Source organism: Danio rerio, chromosome 9, assembly GCF_052040795.2.
Source record: "Danio rerio strain M-AB ecotype USA chromosome 9, GRCz13ab, whole genome shotgun sequence".
NCBI classification, from domain to species: domain Eukaryota; kingdom Metazoa; phylum Chordata; class Actinopteri; order Cypriniformes; family Danionidae; genus Danio; species Danio rerio.
The window spans coordinates 34,524,135-34,539,897 of NC_141029.1; the positions used below are offsets into that span (position 1 = coordinate 34,524,135).

The window sequence follows — 15,763 nt, forward strand, 5'->3', positions numbered from 1 at the left end:
TATCTCACAATCCAAAGAAATGAGAAGACAAAAAGTTCAACAAACCAAAGTTCAACAGCCTGTACTTGTGCATTTAGAGAAGCACACTAGAGAAGCAAGGAGAACAGTCTCTTTAGTTGTCAAAAAGAATGAATGGACATTATCTCACACTCCAAAAAATAAAAAGAAGAAAAAAGTGTAACAAACCAAAGTTCAACAGCCTGCACTTAGAAAAGCACACTCTCCCTGGTTGAATTTTCTCCCTCTCTTGACTCAAACCTTCAAGGGATAGTTCACCCAAAATAAAAATTCACTCTCTATTTGCTCAACCTCAAGTGGTTCCAAACCTTTGAGTTTCTTTCTTCTGTTGAACTCTAAAAAAGATATTAAGAAGATACATGAACTATTAGGGAGAAGTCATAGTAAGAAAAATTAATATATAAAAGTCAATGGCTACAAGATCCCCGTCATGAACTATATTAAAACCCACACCGAAGAATTAATGCAATGTGTAATCAATAATCTTTATTTACAATTTTAAAGTAGCAACATGAATAAAATCCCAACACAGTCAGATGCGGGGTTACAAAAGCTAAATATGGTATGAAAGCAAAAACCTACACCTTTAAATGATATATTTAAACCATATTCTTTTTAATCCAAGGAAGGAAGCAGGAGATTTTTACGAAAACCTGAGGATGTGTATGTAAACAGTCTTTTTTCACAGTATATGAAGCAATTGCTTGTGGTTTAGTATTGCAGATAAGAGGACTTCCTGAATCGCCCTAAAAAAAGATGGACAAAACAACATTAATATAATATAATAAAATAAAATATTATATTATTAATAATAAATAATAATATAATATCTGATGTTTTTGTATAAAGTTGAAGTCAGAATTATTAGCCCCCTTTTGATTTTTTAATTCTTTTTAAAATATTTCCCCAATGGTATTAAAAAGAGCACGGAAATTTTCACAGTATGTCTGATAATATGTTTTCTTCTTTGTTTTATTTCGACTAGAATAAAAGCAGTTTTGAATTTTTTAAAAACTATTTTTGGGATAAAATTATTAACCCCTTTAAGCTAATTTTTTTTTCGATAGTGTACAGAACAAACCATCGTTATAGAATAACTTGCCTAATAACCCTAACCAGTCGGATTCACCTTATTAACCTAGCCTTTAAATGTCACTTTAAGCTGTAGAGAAGTGTCTTGAAAAATATCAAGTAAAATATTATTTACTGTTATCATGGCAAAGATAAAATAAATCAGTTATTAGAAATAGGTTTTTAAAACTATTATGCTTAGAAATGTGTTAAAACAATCTTCCCTCCATTAAACAGAATTTGGGGGAAAAAATAAACAGGGGTGATAATAATTCAGGGGGGCTAATAATAAACTGTGACTTAAACTGTATATATATTACCCATACATTATAAGCATTACCCTGCAAAAAGCATGTTTCCCATCTGAGACACTACAGAACATTCTTTCAGGGTTAAAATGTTGCTGCCATTTTCTTTCACATTCATGGTTGTTCTGCAGTTTGACAGTGACTTCCTCCAGTACATCTGATGGCTTATTTCCATTTGATTCTTTCGTCCCCCAGCCAGCTATTGAGCATTTGACATTTTCTGGAAGTTTCTCATTTTTTTTAGGAAGAGACAAAACTTTAACAAATTTGTTGATCTTAGCTTTGTTCTTCAACTGCAAAGAAGAGAAAATCATTTTACAGAGAGAAAAAAACATAACATTGAGTTTCGTTAGGTTAAGATGAAAATACCTTTAGCAACATGATATCATAGCTGTAGTCCTTTTCATTGTTGCTGTTTAGAAACATAGGATGCTGGATATGTTTTTTTACTTGAATCCTCTGCTGGCTTTTCTCATGTTTGCTGATGTTGTGGGCTCCAAGTACAACCTCAAAGTGACTCCGATCATTGTTGCTGTATACAAATAATAAACTGCAACATGAAATCAAAAATTAACTAAAAGGCTTGAGGATCATACTCAGGCTCATACTTACTTCAAACAGTGAGCCGCTGTCAGAATGTAATCGTCTCTGATCAGCATCCCTCCACATGCCTCAAATTTGTTCTGTATGAATGCCATGTATGGTCTTGAATGAGGTTTAGCAACTTTCCCTCCAATAATACCACTATCCATCCCACCTGTGACAAAAGAACATGCATAGACTAGGGAGAAACTGAAGGCAATGTTGTAATTTGTATTTTATGTACATTTTTGAAGATCATTTAAATGGGAGCTAAATGTTTAGGTAACACTTTACAATAAGGTAGCATTAATGTCAGTTAAATTTATTTACGAACATGAACAAATAATAAACACTATACAATGATTATAATATTCATCTTTGATAACATTTGTTCATGAAACTTAGTTCTTGTTAATTCTTGTTTACTCACAGTGCATTAATTAATGTTAAGAAACATAAATTTAAAATTAATAATGCATTATTGAATGCTAAACTATGATAATTTAACACTGTAAAATATTGTTTTTCCTTGGTTCAGTACAAAGTTCTAAGCAACACATTATATATAATGTGACCAATGTTTGATATTATTTTTTCCCAATATTTTGCTTTTGAAAAAAGTAAAAGATTTCAAAAAGAAAGGAATGAAACTCACCAGCCAAAGAGATAGCAAGAAGAAGAAGAAAAGTGCACAGATCCATGGCTCAGTCTTCAACTGCGCATTAAAAGTGAAATGTTGTTTGTCACCAAACTCTCCACTCACTGGTTTTGTATCCTGCCTTTTGCACCTCAAACCACAAATGTGTATACAAAATAGCAAGCTGACAAATACAAGGTGGGCAGACCGATTGCATTTGCAGTATTTGCAGTCAAAGTATTAATGTTGATTGAGCCACTCAAATAAAGTCAAACTGACATTACAGTAACAAGCAACAACAAAAAACAAAAAAAACAAACAAACAACAAAAACAGGGTACTGCTTGCATCCGAACAGCAGAGTCACTCGCTATTTTCAAGAAACGACTAAAAACTCAACTATTTAGTCTCCACTTCACTTCCTAATCTGCAATTGCCTCTCTGAATATCACACTAACTGTAACAAAAAAAAAATACTAATACTACTAATACTTCCCTTCTTAGACTTTACAGACCTGAAACTTGCCTATAGCACTTATTCATTGTTGCTCTTAGTTGTGTAAATTGCTTCCTTGTCCTCATTTGTAAGTCGCTTTGGATAAAAGCGTCTGCTAAATGACTAAATGTAAATGTAAATGTAAATGTATAACCTACAATACATTAAATGAATGATATGCAATTGATAACCTGAATGTAAAGGTTTTGGCCTCTTTAAAGACTTTTAATACTTCTGGGCGTCTTAAATATTTGCAGTTTCCTGGTTTTGTGTGCATATAATACGATAATCTTCAACACACTGATGCAAATCAACATTTTTACAGTACATTAAGAACTATGTTCTGTAACTTCCACTTGAATAGTTATTTATTTCTGGCTTGTCTTCTAAAACATAGTAATTTATTGTTATTAATGAAAAGCATTTAACGTCCATGGTCATGGGTTTTCTTTTTACAAAAAAATCCTTTTTCTTTAAACAAAAATGACTGAAACATTTTCAAACGTTTCTGTCTTTTATTAACATTAATTTTGAGAAATGTAAATGTTCAGCCAAAGCATTTTTCCTCAGGGTTCACATAGTACAAATTAGAGATCATTTAGGTGCATAAATGTTCTTCATATAAGCTACAGTACAACAGCATTTAATCACTGAATGTTTTTTTTAATCCACGGTAGGAAGGCAGATACCTTCATGTAGACCTCAGGGTACTCCTTGAATGTGCAGTTTTTAGGATATGTGTATGCAGCCATTCCATAAAGTTCAGAATTACAAAGAAGAGGACTGCCAGAGTCACCCTAAAAAGAAACAGATTCATTATTTAGCATGCATCTTGCCACTATTAGAAGACATCTTTAAAATATTTGTTAATCATTTAAAGTATCATTGCAAAATACCTGACAGAAAGCCTTTTTTCCATCCGAGACAGTACAGACCATGTTCTTAAAGTTGAAATGTGTCTGCCATTTACTTTTACACTTGGCATTGGACTCCAGTTGGAGGTTGACTACCCGAAGAACATTTGATGCTCCTTCTCCAGGTCTTTTCATTCCCCAGCCGGCAATGGAGCATTCCAAAGGAGCAAGAATACTAATTTCATGTTTGGGTAGATTTATAATATCCACAAAATGATTTAGCACAGCTTTGGTCCTCAACTGTAACATATAAATCAATGCATATCTTAAGTTTCACAAAAAATAACTAAAATAATAATAGGAAAAATAGAGCATCAAATACCTTTAGTAACATAATATCAAACTTGCGATGTTTTATGTATTTTTCAACTTGAATTATCTGCTGACTGTTCTCTTTCTGACTGATATTGTGAGCTCCCAGAACAATTTGTAAGCTGTATTTGTCAGTTTCACTGTGAAAATACAGATAAGAACACCAGATAAGAGGTTTGTAGCATGATAACAAATTGGTTCAATTGGTTCAATTTGCAACCATCAGTGTTGGAGAAGAGCTTTTATTTTAAAGAGTGTAAGAAAAACTTTTAAAACCACTGAATGATTCTTTGGGAAAGCAAATATTGGTCCTCACTCTTGAAAATGAAGAATCCAGAAGTTTGTAGGGAACACTTTTTTTATTGGCATCAAAGGCTACTTGGAACCATTGTAAAATGTTCTTATTTCACAATATTTTTTATATAGTGGATAAAATTTCTGTAGATTATTGCTTAAATTAGGGTGGCACAGGGGTTCAGTGGTTGCACTGTCACCTCACAGCAAGAAGGTCACTGGTTTGAATCCCGGCTGGGTCAGTAGGCATTTCTGTTACATGTTGTTCCCGTGTTCGTGTGGGTTTTTTCAGGTGCTCTGGTTTCCCCCACTTACCAAAGACATGCGCTATGGGTGAATTTAAAAACTAAATTGCCCTTAGTGTATGGGTGTGTGTGAATCTGAGAGTGTATGGGTGTTTCTAAGTACTGGGTTGCGGCTAGAAGCTTATTCACTATACGTAAAACATATACCGGAACAGTTGGCGGTTCGTTTCATTGTGGTGAGCTTGGATGAATAAGGGACTAAGCCCTTATTAAAAATAAATTAATGAATTACTTGAATTAATACTTAAAATAAAAAAGAGAAAAGGTTCTAAGAACTCTTCACTGAAAGATTCATTTGGAACCAAAAATGGTTCTTCAAATGACAACACAGAGAAAACCCTTTCATAACCTTTATTTTTCTATGAAAGTGATTGGGCCTTTCAGTGAATTTTTTTTCTTATTGTGGAGAGAAATTCAATGAACTAATGAAACTTTTTCCACTATAAATTTCATATTATAAGAATAAATAATCATTATCAATAGAATAATATTCTGTTTAATGAAGAGGATATGTGAGATGATCTTCAAGAAACCACAATTTACAACCCTTTTTTTATTTATTTAAGAGAGAAATCTTTTCATTGAACCCAAAGTTCTTTATAAGAGGAAAGGTTAGATTTAAATGTTCACAAAAAAAAAAAAAATATGTAAACAAATCCAAAAATACACAAATCCATAAATAATAAATTTATATAATAAATAAATGTACCTGACCACTGAAAACACAAATAGGTTCTTTGAAAAAACCTTGAGGGTTCCTTTTATGAGTGTAATGCATACTCACTTCCAACAATGAGCCGAAGTCAACACATAATCTTCTTTTATCAGCATCCCTCCACAAACATGATTTCGTTTTTTCTGCAGAGATGCCATGTATGGTCTGGAATGATGTTTAGCCTCTCTGCCCCCAACAATACCACTCTCCAGTCCTCCTGTATAATGACACAACATACTGTATATACTGTATAACTAAGTTAGAACTTGTACACTACAAAATTACAAACGCACAAAGAAACAGGAGTTAAGAATATATTTTTATTCTTGTATTGATGTAAAAGGTGAATGCCTTACCAGACAGAGAGAAGAGGGAGAGCAGGAGAAAGACACAGAGCAGCATGATGTACTGCATGAACGTGCTGATACAGGAACTTAATATGAACAGAATTAGACCATCGGCAGGGTCTATATAGCCACTCCCTGATATACTCAGTCACATATATGAAAGTAAATGTAGGAAAGGTGAAACATGTAGGGGAAAGATCCAATTTGTTTTATTAACACAAGCAGCTTTCAGATTAAAAAAACAAAAAGGTTGAAAGTGCAGTTAGAACTTAATGCTCTTTACCCCAAGTCATTCCAAAGCTGTATTACTTTGTTAAAATAATCTGGGTAACCAACCTGTTTTGGTGACCATTGACATAATAATATAAACAGCAATAAATGTTTATGTTATTTTATAAGCTTGTATTATAATGAGGTGAACTAAGTTAAATTAAACTAAAATAACAGAGAACACCAGAATAACATTTGACTGAAGAATGACATTATTGCTGTTGCAAAAAACATAATCTCAGGCAATAGAGTACATTGACTGTATTTTATCAGATTTCTCTGCATCTTGATTCCACTTAATTCATGAGTCTTTTCTGAGTGAGTCTCATAAACATGCAGTAGTGCTCAGACACTAACAATAAAGGACATTTGTTAAACAGTAAATTCAATTAGCTTGTTTTTCATCAAACCCTATTGTATATCTGCACAACACATGACATATCAAATGTCATATAGGACAGGGGTTCCCAAATTTTTCAGCCTGCGATGCCCAAAAATGACAATGCCAGTGACTCGCAACCCCCAATATCCTCTGAGGTGGTTAGAAATACAGAAAGCTTGTATGCTATGGTGCTCACACACCAATACACCCAAGTACTGTATATTCTTTGTTAAAATTGTTTAATGTATGAGTGCTGACGCTATATGGTATATGCCGAAGCATGCTAAAAGGACTTTAAATTTGCCAGTAACCTGGGTTAAGCACTTCCGGTGAACTGTATGCCAATGCAAAAATCGGCGTGTTTAAGGTCAGTGATCTCCACTGGCTGAGTAATATCCGATATAAAGTGGGTCTCAGATTGTACTGATTAGGCACTGCATTAAATTACATTTTACCCCGCCGTGTCTTTATAATATGAGCATTTATTTTACCCCAGTATATGGAGCTTCTGCGCTAGCCTGCCGATTCTGACAGGTGAGTGTGAGTAAAAAGCCTTTTGTCTCGTTTCACACTTGAGCAACTAAATGAATGCCAAAGTTTATTTAACTGAACATATTTTAGTTACATTACAACATCGATGCTGTAAAAGGAATTGTATCAAATGGAAAAAAAAAAAAAAATCACAATAACAGGTGATCGGAAGTTTATCAGTATGGGAACAACACTAGCTCAGCATATACCCTATTGCTGTGTCTGTAATATAATCTAATTACCCCCGTGTTCGCAATCCAATAGAACTAGTAACCATGAGCTACTATAATACTATATATAATAATAACTATATAGTATATGGTAACTATAAGCGACATTTTTTTTCTTCAATAGGTTATGGATAAAATATGGTAATTCTTATAGTTTAACAAAAATAGATTATTGGAAATCACCAGATGACCCCCCCCCCCCCCCCCCCCACCACCTCCCCAACCCTTCATTGTCCTGCGACCCCTGGAGGGGTCACAACCCCCACTTTGAGAACCACTGATATAGAATGATAATGTGGTACTTCTGTATCTTATTTTATTTATTATTTTTATCAAAAGCCTAACGCTGGTCACATTTTACTGCTGTTATATATATATAAAACAGTGTGGGGAGGTTAAAAAGGGACATATAGCATTTAACAACACCAGGGTATGTAAAACTTGTCTCTTTATGATGAATTTTCATTGTTGGCTGAACTATCCGCTTATTAAAAAATCCTATTCACCTCTGACTGTAGTCTAAAACCTCCCACCTCACTGACTTGTGAGACTTTCTGTGACATTTGTGTTGCCATGAACCTTTTGTCCACAAACACGTTCATACTCTGAGTCAACTTGCCCATACACTTCTTTTTGTCTTATATGACAGGTGGTTTTTATACAAACTGCAACTGAATCTCCCCTCCTACTCGAAAATAAAACCATAGCATACAATTATCTCTAAATATTGCTGATAATTATTGATTACACATAAAAAACATTATGAAAAAAATCAAACTTACAGTAATACACAGCTAAATATAAATCCTGATACAAAACTGAATACATTTCAGCTAGTTTTTACAGATTTATGTTATCATAGACCAAAAACTTCCAAGCCAACAGAGGTCCAACTGCTACATGTTCCCAGATACTTATTCTAAATGCCTTTCCTGGTAATGAAAAGCAGCTTTGATCAGACTGATCAACTTTCCTTATTCTTGGTCTTTATAAAGGGCTGGTGCAACACATCATAAAGCTTTCTAGCCTAAATGACCCAAAACGAGGAATGGTAATTAAGACATATTATTTTAAAATTGTGTAAATATATTGTTAAAATTTATGGGATTCAATATGTACAGTTGAAGTCAGAATTATTAGCCCCCCTGACTATTTAGCGCCCCTGTTTATTTTTTTTCCCCAATTTCTCTTTAATGGAGGGAAGATTGTTTCAGCAAATTTCTAAGCATAATAGTTTTAAAAACCTATTTCTAATAACTAATTTATTTTATCTTTGTCATGATGACAGTAAATAATATTTTACTTGATATTTTTCAAGACACTTCTGTACAGCTTAAAGTGACATTTAAAGGCTTAACTAGGTTAATAAGGTAAACTAGGCAGGTTAGGGTAATTAGGCAAGTTATTGTATAACAATGGTTTGTTCTTAAGACTATCAAAAAAAATAGCTTAAAGGGGCTAATAATTTTGTCCCAAAATTGTTTTTAAAAAAAATTTAAACTGCTTTTATTCTAGCTGAAATAAAACAAATAAGACTTTTTCCAGAAGTAAAAATATTATCAGACATACTGTGAAAATTTCCTTGCTCTGTTAAACATCATTTGGGAAATGTACATCAGATGCTTCATAAAGTAAAAATACCAAAATATAATATTAAAATGTTTGTAGTACACACCTTCTGTGGACCGAGTCCTGGACATAAAACCAGTTCTTCTTAAGAAGCTTTAATGATGCCTTCAAATTACAGAAGAGATAAAACACAATACAAATATGAAACTATTTAAAAATTACTTAATAAAGGAACGTTTTTGCATAAAAGTTGAAAGGTTACATCAATTATTAATAATAATAATAAATAATATTATTGAAATTACAACCTCTCTTTTGTATTCTAGAATGTAATATACTTGTTATTTAACAGAATATTTTGGGGGGATTTTTCAGCATCATTACTTTAGTCAGCATCCCATGATCCTTCAGAAATCTTTTTATACTGCTGATATCCTAATAAAATACCTAATATGAACAGTCAATATATAATATGAATATATAATAACAGTCAATACCTAATATGAACTACATAATACTTGCTACATAATACAAATAATTAATAAATGTGCAACTGTGTTCCTTGCAGAAAAAAATGCACCTTATTATTTTTATACAATCCACTTAAAAACTTGTGCCTCTGACGGAAGCAAGCCTCTCGCTTGATTATTTTGAGCCATCCTCTTACCTCCAGGCCAAGATGAGGGTACAGTCAGCTATGATGCATTTTCATGCACGCTCTTTTAGTGCATAATGAGGGTCTTTCTGATCAATGATGTCCAGAGAAATAAAACATTATTAACTGAATGAAAAGCCTAAAAGTTAAAAAATTAATTCTGAGCATTGTAGGGTCCAGCCAGCTGGTCCAATGGCGGTGTCCACTGGTGGATGAAGGTTCATTTGCATGTTCGGTCTTTCCAGTGCACAATGTTGCTTTACTTTAAACTTAACTCATATCTGACTCCAGTTTTAGTATGAGATGGTTTAGAACATAAATATATTTATCCTTGTTTTATCTGACTCCAATTATAAAACATTGATAAAGTTATTTTGTTTTCTTTAATATTATTTTAGATTATGATTTAATTTTTTCTTCGATTTGTTATTATATATTATTCTCATTTATTCAGATTCCAATAGCATCCTGAGTCTTGTACCGGCCGAGTATACAACCTCCTAAACATAAGCATGTCAGTCTTGGTCATTAAACAGAGGCGATTAACCACTCTTCTAAAAAGGCAGAAGCCTACTTACTCAATTCAGGATATTTTATTTGGTCCCAATAGATCTGTTAACTACTGAATCAAGACAAACTATTTTAGTCATATCATAATCATTACTATAGAATCAAGAAACTATTAGTAACTTTGAATAATGACCATTTGATTTATATAGTATAAGTTTGTAGATGAAGGTCTAACTTACCCACATTTAGATAAGTTTCAACAACATTTTGTTGTTCTAAATAGAAAACCCATTATTGGCCTTTTACAGTCTAAGTATACTTGAATTAATGCCAATATGTTAGTCAGATCTCTAAAAACATCGTATAGCGTGCCACGCTGCTCCGTCTACCGTGTTTTAGTCCGTTACTAACCTGTACAGAGGCTTGTGGTGCTATGGACTTAACGTAATCTACCAGAGATAACAACATGAACTCTGTTTGAATAATTCAAAACATAACAATTTATTAGTCAGGTAAATGTGTATTATGCCAATTCATTCAATCAATTCATAGACGATCAATATAAGACATCAAATTCTCAAAGATAAATCCAAGATTAAAAGATGCATACCTGACTTCAAAATATACATAACATAGAGCATTAGAGCTCCATATTATGGGCTGATCTGATAAGCAGAATCACGCAGAACATTTTTCAAACCTTCCCTTAAGTAGAAAATGCAAGAATCCCCTCAAGGAAAGGGGTGTGTGAATAACAAAAGGCATTTGCATTTAGTAAAATACATGAAGTTATATATTTATTGTTTTGATTATGTCTATTTCTGAGGGAATGAGACCATTGCACCTGTCGCACTGAAACATTTCAAATGATATCAAACATAATAGACAAAGTCACTTGGGTTGATTTAGAACATTCAGACTTTAAATGACTATTCTTGAGTTAATTAAAAGGGGGCTGAAAAACCAAGGTGGGTTTCGAGAAATGTTTCTAATGTAAATGGAGAAATGGAGGGGAGCTGGATTTTACCGCATTCCCACCTGCTGGGTTGTGGAGCTGATTGTCTTTGTTTTCAGCTCATATGTGAATTGTCAAAGACATTAAAATATTTGTGATATCTCAAATCTTACAGCATGATGATTTATATATCATTTAATTTTAAACCACTTAACTAAAACTAAACATTAAAAAAAGAACAAATGACAGAAAATATGAGTGAACTCATGATTAAAACAGAGAGACTCACCACATTCACCTGGACAAGCCGAACTCTGAGGCTGAAACCCTGGCCCAGCTGTTTTAGACGCTCATGGACGTAGTTTGGGTTGAGATTATGGCAACGCACATGTGGTTAAAGAAAATATATCACAAACTAAAACATCACATGCTGTACCAATATGAATACAACAATATTCGCAATTCAGTAAATGAAACCACAAGACTGAATATTTCTGTAATGATTTTATGTAACTGGTAATGTTATCTTATATGACCAGAAGAAGCTTTTTTGGGATACACCTGTAGACATTCTATTGACTTTGCTATCTTTTGGTACAGTATTTTTGCAGTCTAGCAGCATTGACTGGATGATAAAGCCTATTGGAACCGAGTTAGAATGACTTTAGAAAATTGGTTATCATTGCAATTACTATCCCTCTATAACTTTCTTTGTTTCAATATGTAGAATATTATGTATTTAGGTAACATCATGGAGGGCAATCACAATATTGACTTTATAATGCAACTGAACAAACAAGAGGCTAATTTTGTGTCATTGAAAATGAAAAATTGCCAAACTGCTGGTTTTCAACCTTCTGTGCAAACGTGCATTTTGAAGAATCCCACAAGAAACAAGTGATAGAAATGTCAAACTTTGAATAAAAATCACAAACCATCACACTTACTTGAGGTGGCTTTGGATCAGGGTTGTGAAAAATAGGAGATGAAAATGCATTTGTCAGATAAACTGACATAGTGAACATTACACTCACGTGACTAATCAGCTGCCTCCATTATGCTTGTCTTGCTTACTGTTGGCTACTACCAATTTGAAAGTCAAGTGAAGTCATTTCATTCAGTGGCCATCTTTGAAATGCCTCTCGGGCAGTATGCTCAGGCATTCGGTTTAAATGAGGAAACATCAAATTCTTGAAAATTACTTGCCAAGCTTATGATTAAATAGCATATTAGGAATCAAAAATAAAAATCAACAACAACAGTCTCTTTAGTTGTCAAAAAGAAGGAATGGACATTATCTCACAATCCAAAAAATAAAAAAAATAAAAAAGTGAAACAAACCAAAGTTCAACAGCCTGTTAAAAAAGCACACTCTCCCTGGTTGAATGTTCTCCCTCTCTTGACTCAAACCTTCAAGGGATAGTTCACCCAAAATACAAATTCACTCTCTATTTGCTCAACCTCAAGTGGTTCCAAACCTTTGAGTTTCTTTCTTCTGTTGAACTCTAACGAAGATATTAAGAAGAAAGCTAAATGAACCATTAGGGAGAAGTCATAGTAAGAAAAAGTAATACATGGAAGTCAATGTCTAAAGGTTTTCAGCATTTTAAAAGCTTTTCTTTTGATTTCAACAGAAGAAACTAATGAATGTTTGGAACAAGAAAATAGTGAGAAAAAGATGACAATTTTCATTTCCCTTCATTTCATTTCATTGATGCAGTACATGGCAGTATCTTCTGTTACAGCAATGCATTTTTTTTTTCAAAAACAGTATTATATCTGAAATACAATTAATTACATAAAATAACCTATTACATTTTTAAGGAACCTTCCTAATCCTGGCCACAGAGCTGAGAGAAAAGTGTGAAATCATTTGAGAAACAGAAATCGTGAGCAGGAACAAACTTGATTAGTATCATCAATCACACAAGATACCCTTCATAGTTAAAGCATATTAAACACACACACACACAGACGCACACACACACGCACACACACATCAGTGCAATCTGTAATTACAAATCTTTATTTACAACTTCAAAGTAGCAACAGGAACAAGCAGTACAAGGATACTAGTACTGTAACTAATACAGTCAGATACTGGATTACAAAAGTTAATAAATGATTTATTTAACTCATGTTCTTTTTAATCCAGGGAAGGAAGTAGGAGATTTTCAAAAAAACCTGAGGATACTGTTTATTTATACAGTTACCTTCAAAAGTATATGAAACAATTGCTTGGGGTTTAGTATTGCAGATAAGAGGACCTCCTGAATCGCCCTAGAGAAAAAAGAATGACATTATTATAATATAATATAATATAATATAATATAATATAATATAATATAATATAATATAATATAATATAATATAATATTACCTGGCAAAAAGCATGTTTCCCATCTGAGACACTACAGATCATTCTTTCAGTGTTAAAATGTTGCTGCCACATTGTTTTACATTCAAAGTCGAACTGCAGTTTGAGAGTGACTTCCTCCAGTACATCTGATGCCAATTCTGCCTTTGGCTTCGTCAACCCCCAGCCAGCTACTGAGCATTTGACATTGGCTGGTATTTTCCCATTTTTTTTAGGAAGAGAAATAACTTTGACAAATTTGCTGATCTTGGCTTTGTTCTTCAACTGCAAAGAAGAGAAAATCATTTTACAGAGAGAAAAAAACATAATATTGAGGCATGTTAGGTGAAGATAAAAATACCTTTAGTAACATGATATCATAGCTGTAGTCCTTCTCTTTGTTGCGTTGAAACATGGGATGCCGGATATATTTTTTCACTTGAATCCTCTGCTGGTTTTGCTCATGTTTGCTGATGTTGTGAGCTCCCAGAACAACCTCTAAGTGGCCTCGACCAGAGTACACACCACGACTGTGGACAAATTACAAACTGCAATGTACATTTAAAAATAAACTAAAAGGCTTGAGGATCATACTCAGGCTCATACTTACTTTAAACAGTGAGCCGCTGTCAGAACGTAATCGTCTCTGATCAACATCCCTCCACACGTGTGGTGTTTGTTGATCTGAATGGATGCCATGTATGGTCTTGAATGAGCTTTAGCCACTTTTCCTCCAATAATACCACTATCCATCCCACCTGTGTCAAAAGAACATGCATAGACCAGGGAGAAACTGAATGCAATGTTGTAATTTGTATTTTATGAACATTTTTTTTAAAGATCCTTTAATTGGTAGCTTGCAAATGTTTGGGTAACCCTTTACAGCAAGGTTGCATTAGTTAATGTCAGTTAACGTAAGTACTAAGATGAACAAATAATAAACACTATACATTAATTACAATATTCATCTTTGATCACATTTATTCATGAAACTTCGTTCTAGTTAACTCACAGTGCATTAACTAATGTTAAGAAACATGAATGTAGATTTTAATAATGTATTAGTGAATGCTAAACTATGATTAATAAATGCTGTACAATATTGCTCATCCTTGGTTCAGCACAGTCAGACCACTTTATTGACAATGTACTATAGATATCACGTTTCTGAAAAAGTACACTATTGAATAACAGCAGATTAACTGCACACTGTTGATCCTATACACATCAACCTTTTCTGATTTTGACTGTAATGTAATGACGTGCACATTTTGCAAAGCTGATTATGATAATTATTGTAAAAAGAGCGTTACAAATGAACTTGAATTGAACTTAGTAAATTTGTTAACTAATGTTACCTTATTGTAAAGTGTGACCAATGTTTGATAGTTCTAAAATTTTTTGCTTTTGAAAAAAAAAGATTTCAAGAAGAAAGGAATGAAACTCACCAGCCAAAGAAATAGCAAGGAGAAGAAGAAAAGTGCACAGAGCCATGGCTCAGTCTTCAACTGCGCATTAAAAGTGAAATGTTGTTTGTCACCAAACTCTCCACTCACTGGTTTTGAATCTTGCCTTTTGCACCTCAAACCACAAATGTGTGTCCCAGGTGGGCAGACTGATTGCAAATGTGAGTCATGGGGGGTGGAGGTGGGAGCATCGTTGTTAACGTTAGTAAATGAAAATACAGTTGGTCATTGTTAGTTCATCTTTACTCAAATAAACTAACTAATGTTAACTAACAAGCAAAATATTAGATTTTAATAAACCACTAGTAAATGTTGAGGTATAACTACTATATGTTCTAGCATTGTTCATTGTGAGAATGTGTTGAAATATATTCCTTTATATCATACTGTAAATGTAACTAACATTAACTACATGTTCCGTACTAAAGTACCTACCACTCTACTCAGGCACTGCTATCAGAAATTTAAAAAAGAAGTCCATTAGATTTAAATCTCATGTTTATTAAAATTGGGCGGCATGTGGTCAGGGTAATGCATTAAAAGTAATGCAAGTTACATAATAATATTACTTTGCTTAGTAACGAGTAAATTAACGCATTACATTTAAAAATAAGTAATAAAATTTGAGTTACTTTTTAGTTTTATCAATTACCTTTCAAAAAAATAAATTGAGCTAAAACTAAAGTACTCACGAAGAATCATGCAGTCAATGAGAGAATGTGTTCATTATTTTGAATGTAATGAAAAAAGAAAAGGGGGATTGTGGTCTCAATGAACAGTGATTTTACCTAAGACAAATAGTACAAAAGTAGCAAACACTGCTTTAAACTTTCATTTATCT

At 33.2% G+C, this 15,763-nt stretch overlaps 3 protein-coding genes across 6 annotated transcripts; all 3 read right to left on the bottom strand.

Moving 5' to 3' along the window:
• Window positions 1–484: 484 nt before the first annotated feature.
• On the bottom strand, window positions 485–6,092 carry gzm3 (granzyme 3, tandem duplicate 1). 3 transcript variants are annotated; one of them, XM_087265726.1, is made up of 10 exons: window positions 6,008–6,092; window positions 5,721–5,868; window positions 4,348–4,477; window positions 4,008–4,265; window positions 3,801–3,908; window positions 2,635–2,694; window positions 2,010–2,154; window positions 1,767–1,929; window positions 1,430–1,690; window positions 485–764 (listed from the first exon to the last, which is right to left on the bottom strand). In XM_087265726.1, exons 6-10 carry the CDS (start codon window positions 2,678–2,680, stop codon window positions 618–620), a joined length of 762 nt encoding a protein of 253 aa, XP_087121852.1. In that variant the 5' UTR covers window positions 2,681–2,694; window positions 3,801–3,908; window positions 4,008–4,265; window positions 4,348–4,477; window positions 5,721–5,868; window positions 6,008–6,092; the 3' UTR covers window positions 485–617. The 3 variants fall into 3 exon arrangements, with proteins under 3 accessions (XP_087121852.1, XP_087121851.1, NP_001122022.1); XM_087265725.1 differs by lacking the exons at window positions 3,801–3,908; window positions 4,008–4,265; window positions 4,348–4,477; window positions 5,721–5,868; window positions 6,008–6,092 and having other exon boundaries at window positions 2,010–2,178; window positions 2,635–2,791; NM_001128550.1 differs by lacking the exons at window positions 3,801–3,908; window positions 4,008–4,265; window positions 4,348–4,477; window positions 5,721–5,868; window positions 6,008–6,092 and having other exon boundaries at window positions 618–764; window positions 2,635–2,720.
• Window positions 3,610–12,116, bottom strand: gzm3.2 (granzyme 3, tandem duplicate 2). 2 transcript variants are annotated; one of them, XM_087268111.1, is made up of 8 exons: window positions 12,048–12,116; window positions 11,390–11,437; window positions 9,648–9,724; window positions 9,087–9,145; window positions 5,721–5,868; window positions 4,348–4,477; window positions 4,008–4,265; window positions 3,610–3,908 (listed from the first exon to the last, which is right to left on the bottom strand). In XM_087268111.1, exons 4-8 carry the CDS (start codon window positions 9,109–9,111, stop codon window positions 3,759–3,761), a joined length of 711 nt encoding a protein of 236 aa, XP_087124237.1. In that variant the 5' UTR covers window positions 9,112–9,145; window positions 9,648–9,724; window positions 11,390–11,437; window positions 12,048–12,116; the 3' UTR covers window positions 3,610–3,758. The 2 variants fall into 2 exon arrangements, with proteins under 2 accessions (XP_087124237.1, XP_087124236.1); XM_087268110.1 differs by lacking the exons at window positions 9,648–9,724; window positions 11,390–11,437; window positions 12,048–12,116 and adding an exon at window positions 6,008–6,084 and having other exon boundaries at window positions 9,087–9,137.
• Window positions 12,117–13,230: 1,114 nt separating this feature from the next.
• On the bottom strand, window positions 13,231–14,990 carry gzm3.3 (granzyme 3, tandem duplicate 3). The gene is made up of 5 exons (NM_001114694.1): window positions 14,905–14,990; window positions 14,067–14,214; window positions 13,818–13,986; window positions 13,481–13,741; window positions 13,231–13,380 (listed from the first exon to the last, which is right to left on the bottom strand). Exons 1-5 carry the CDS (start codon window positions 14,948–14,950, stop codon window positions 13,231–13,233), a joined length of 774 nt encoding a protein of 257 aa, NP_001108166.1. The 5' UTR covers window positions 14,951–14,990.
• Between the last annotated feature and the right edge of the window lie 773 nt (window positions 14,991–15,763).

What these genes read in the sequence shown, in the direction of transcription:
- gzm3 (XM_087265725.1), bottom strand. Translation starts at nt 2,680, where the DNA reads ATGGATCTGTGCACTTTTCTTCTTCTTCTTGCTATCTCTTTGGCTG. An exon ending in ATGATATCATGTTGCTAAAG is followed by an intron (nt 1,691 to 1,766) that starts GTATTTTCATCT and finishes TCTTCTTTGCAG; the next exon opens with TTGAAGAACAAAGCTAAGAT. An exon ending in GGAAACATGCTTTTTGCAGG is followed by an intron (nt 765 to 1,429) that starts GTAATGCTTATA and finishes ATCTTTTTTTAG; the next exon opens with GGCGATTCAGGAAGTCCTCT.
- gzm3.2 (XM_087268110.1), bottom strand. Translation starts at nt 6,065, where the DNA reads ATGCAGTACATCATGCTGCTCTGTGTCTTTCTCCTGCTCTCCCTCTTC. An exon ending in CTCCCTCTTCTCTCTGTCTG is followed by an intron (nt 5,869 to 6,007) that starts GTAAGGCATTCA and finishes GTCATTATACAG; the next exon opens with GAGGACTGGAGAGTGGTATT. An exon ending in ACTTCGGCTCATTGTTGGAA is followed by an intron (nt 4,478 to 5,720) that starts GTGAGTATGCAT and finishes GTATTTTCACAG; the next exon opens with TGAAACTGACAAATACAGCT.
- gzm3.3 (NM_001114694.1), bottom strand. Translation starts at nt 14,950, where the DNA reads ATGGCTCTGTGCACTTTTCTTCTTCTCCTTGCTATTTCTTTGGCTG. An exon ending in ACAGCGGCTCACTGTTTAAA is followed by an intron (nt 13,987 to 14,066) that starts GTAAGTATGAGC and finishes ATTTGTCCACAG; the next exon opens with TCGTGGTGTGTACTCTGGTC. An exon ending in GGAAACATGCTTTTTGCCAG is followed by an intron (nt 13,381 to 13,480) that starts GTAATATTATAT and finishes TTTTTTCTCTAG; the next exon opens with GGCGATTCAGGAGGTCCTCT.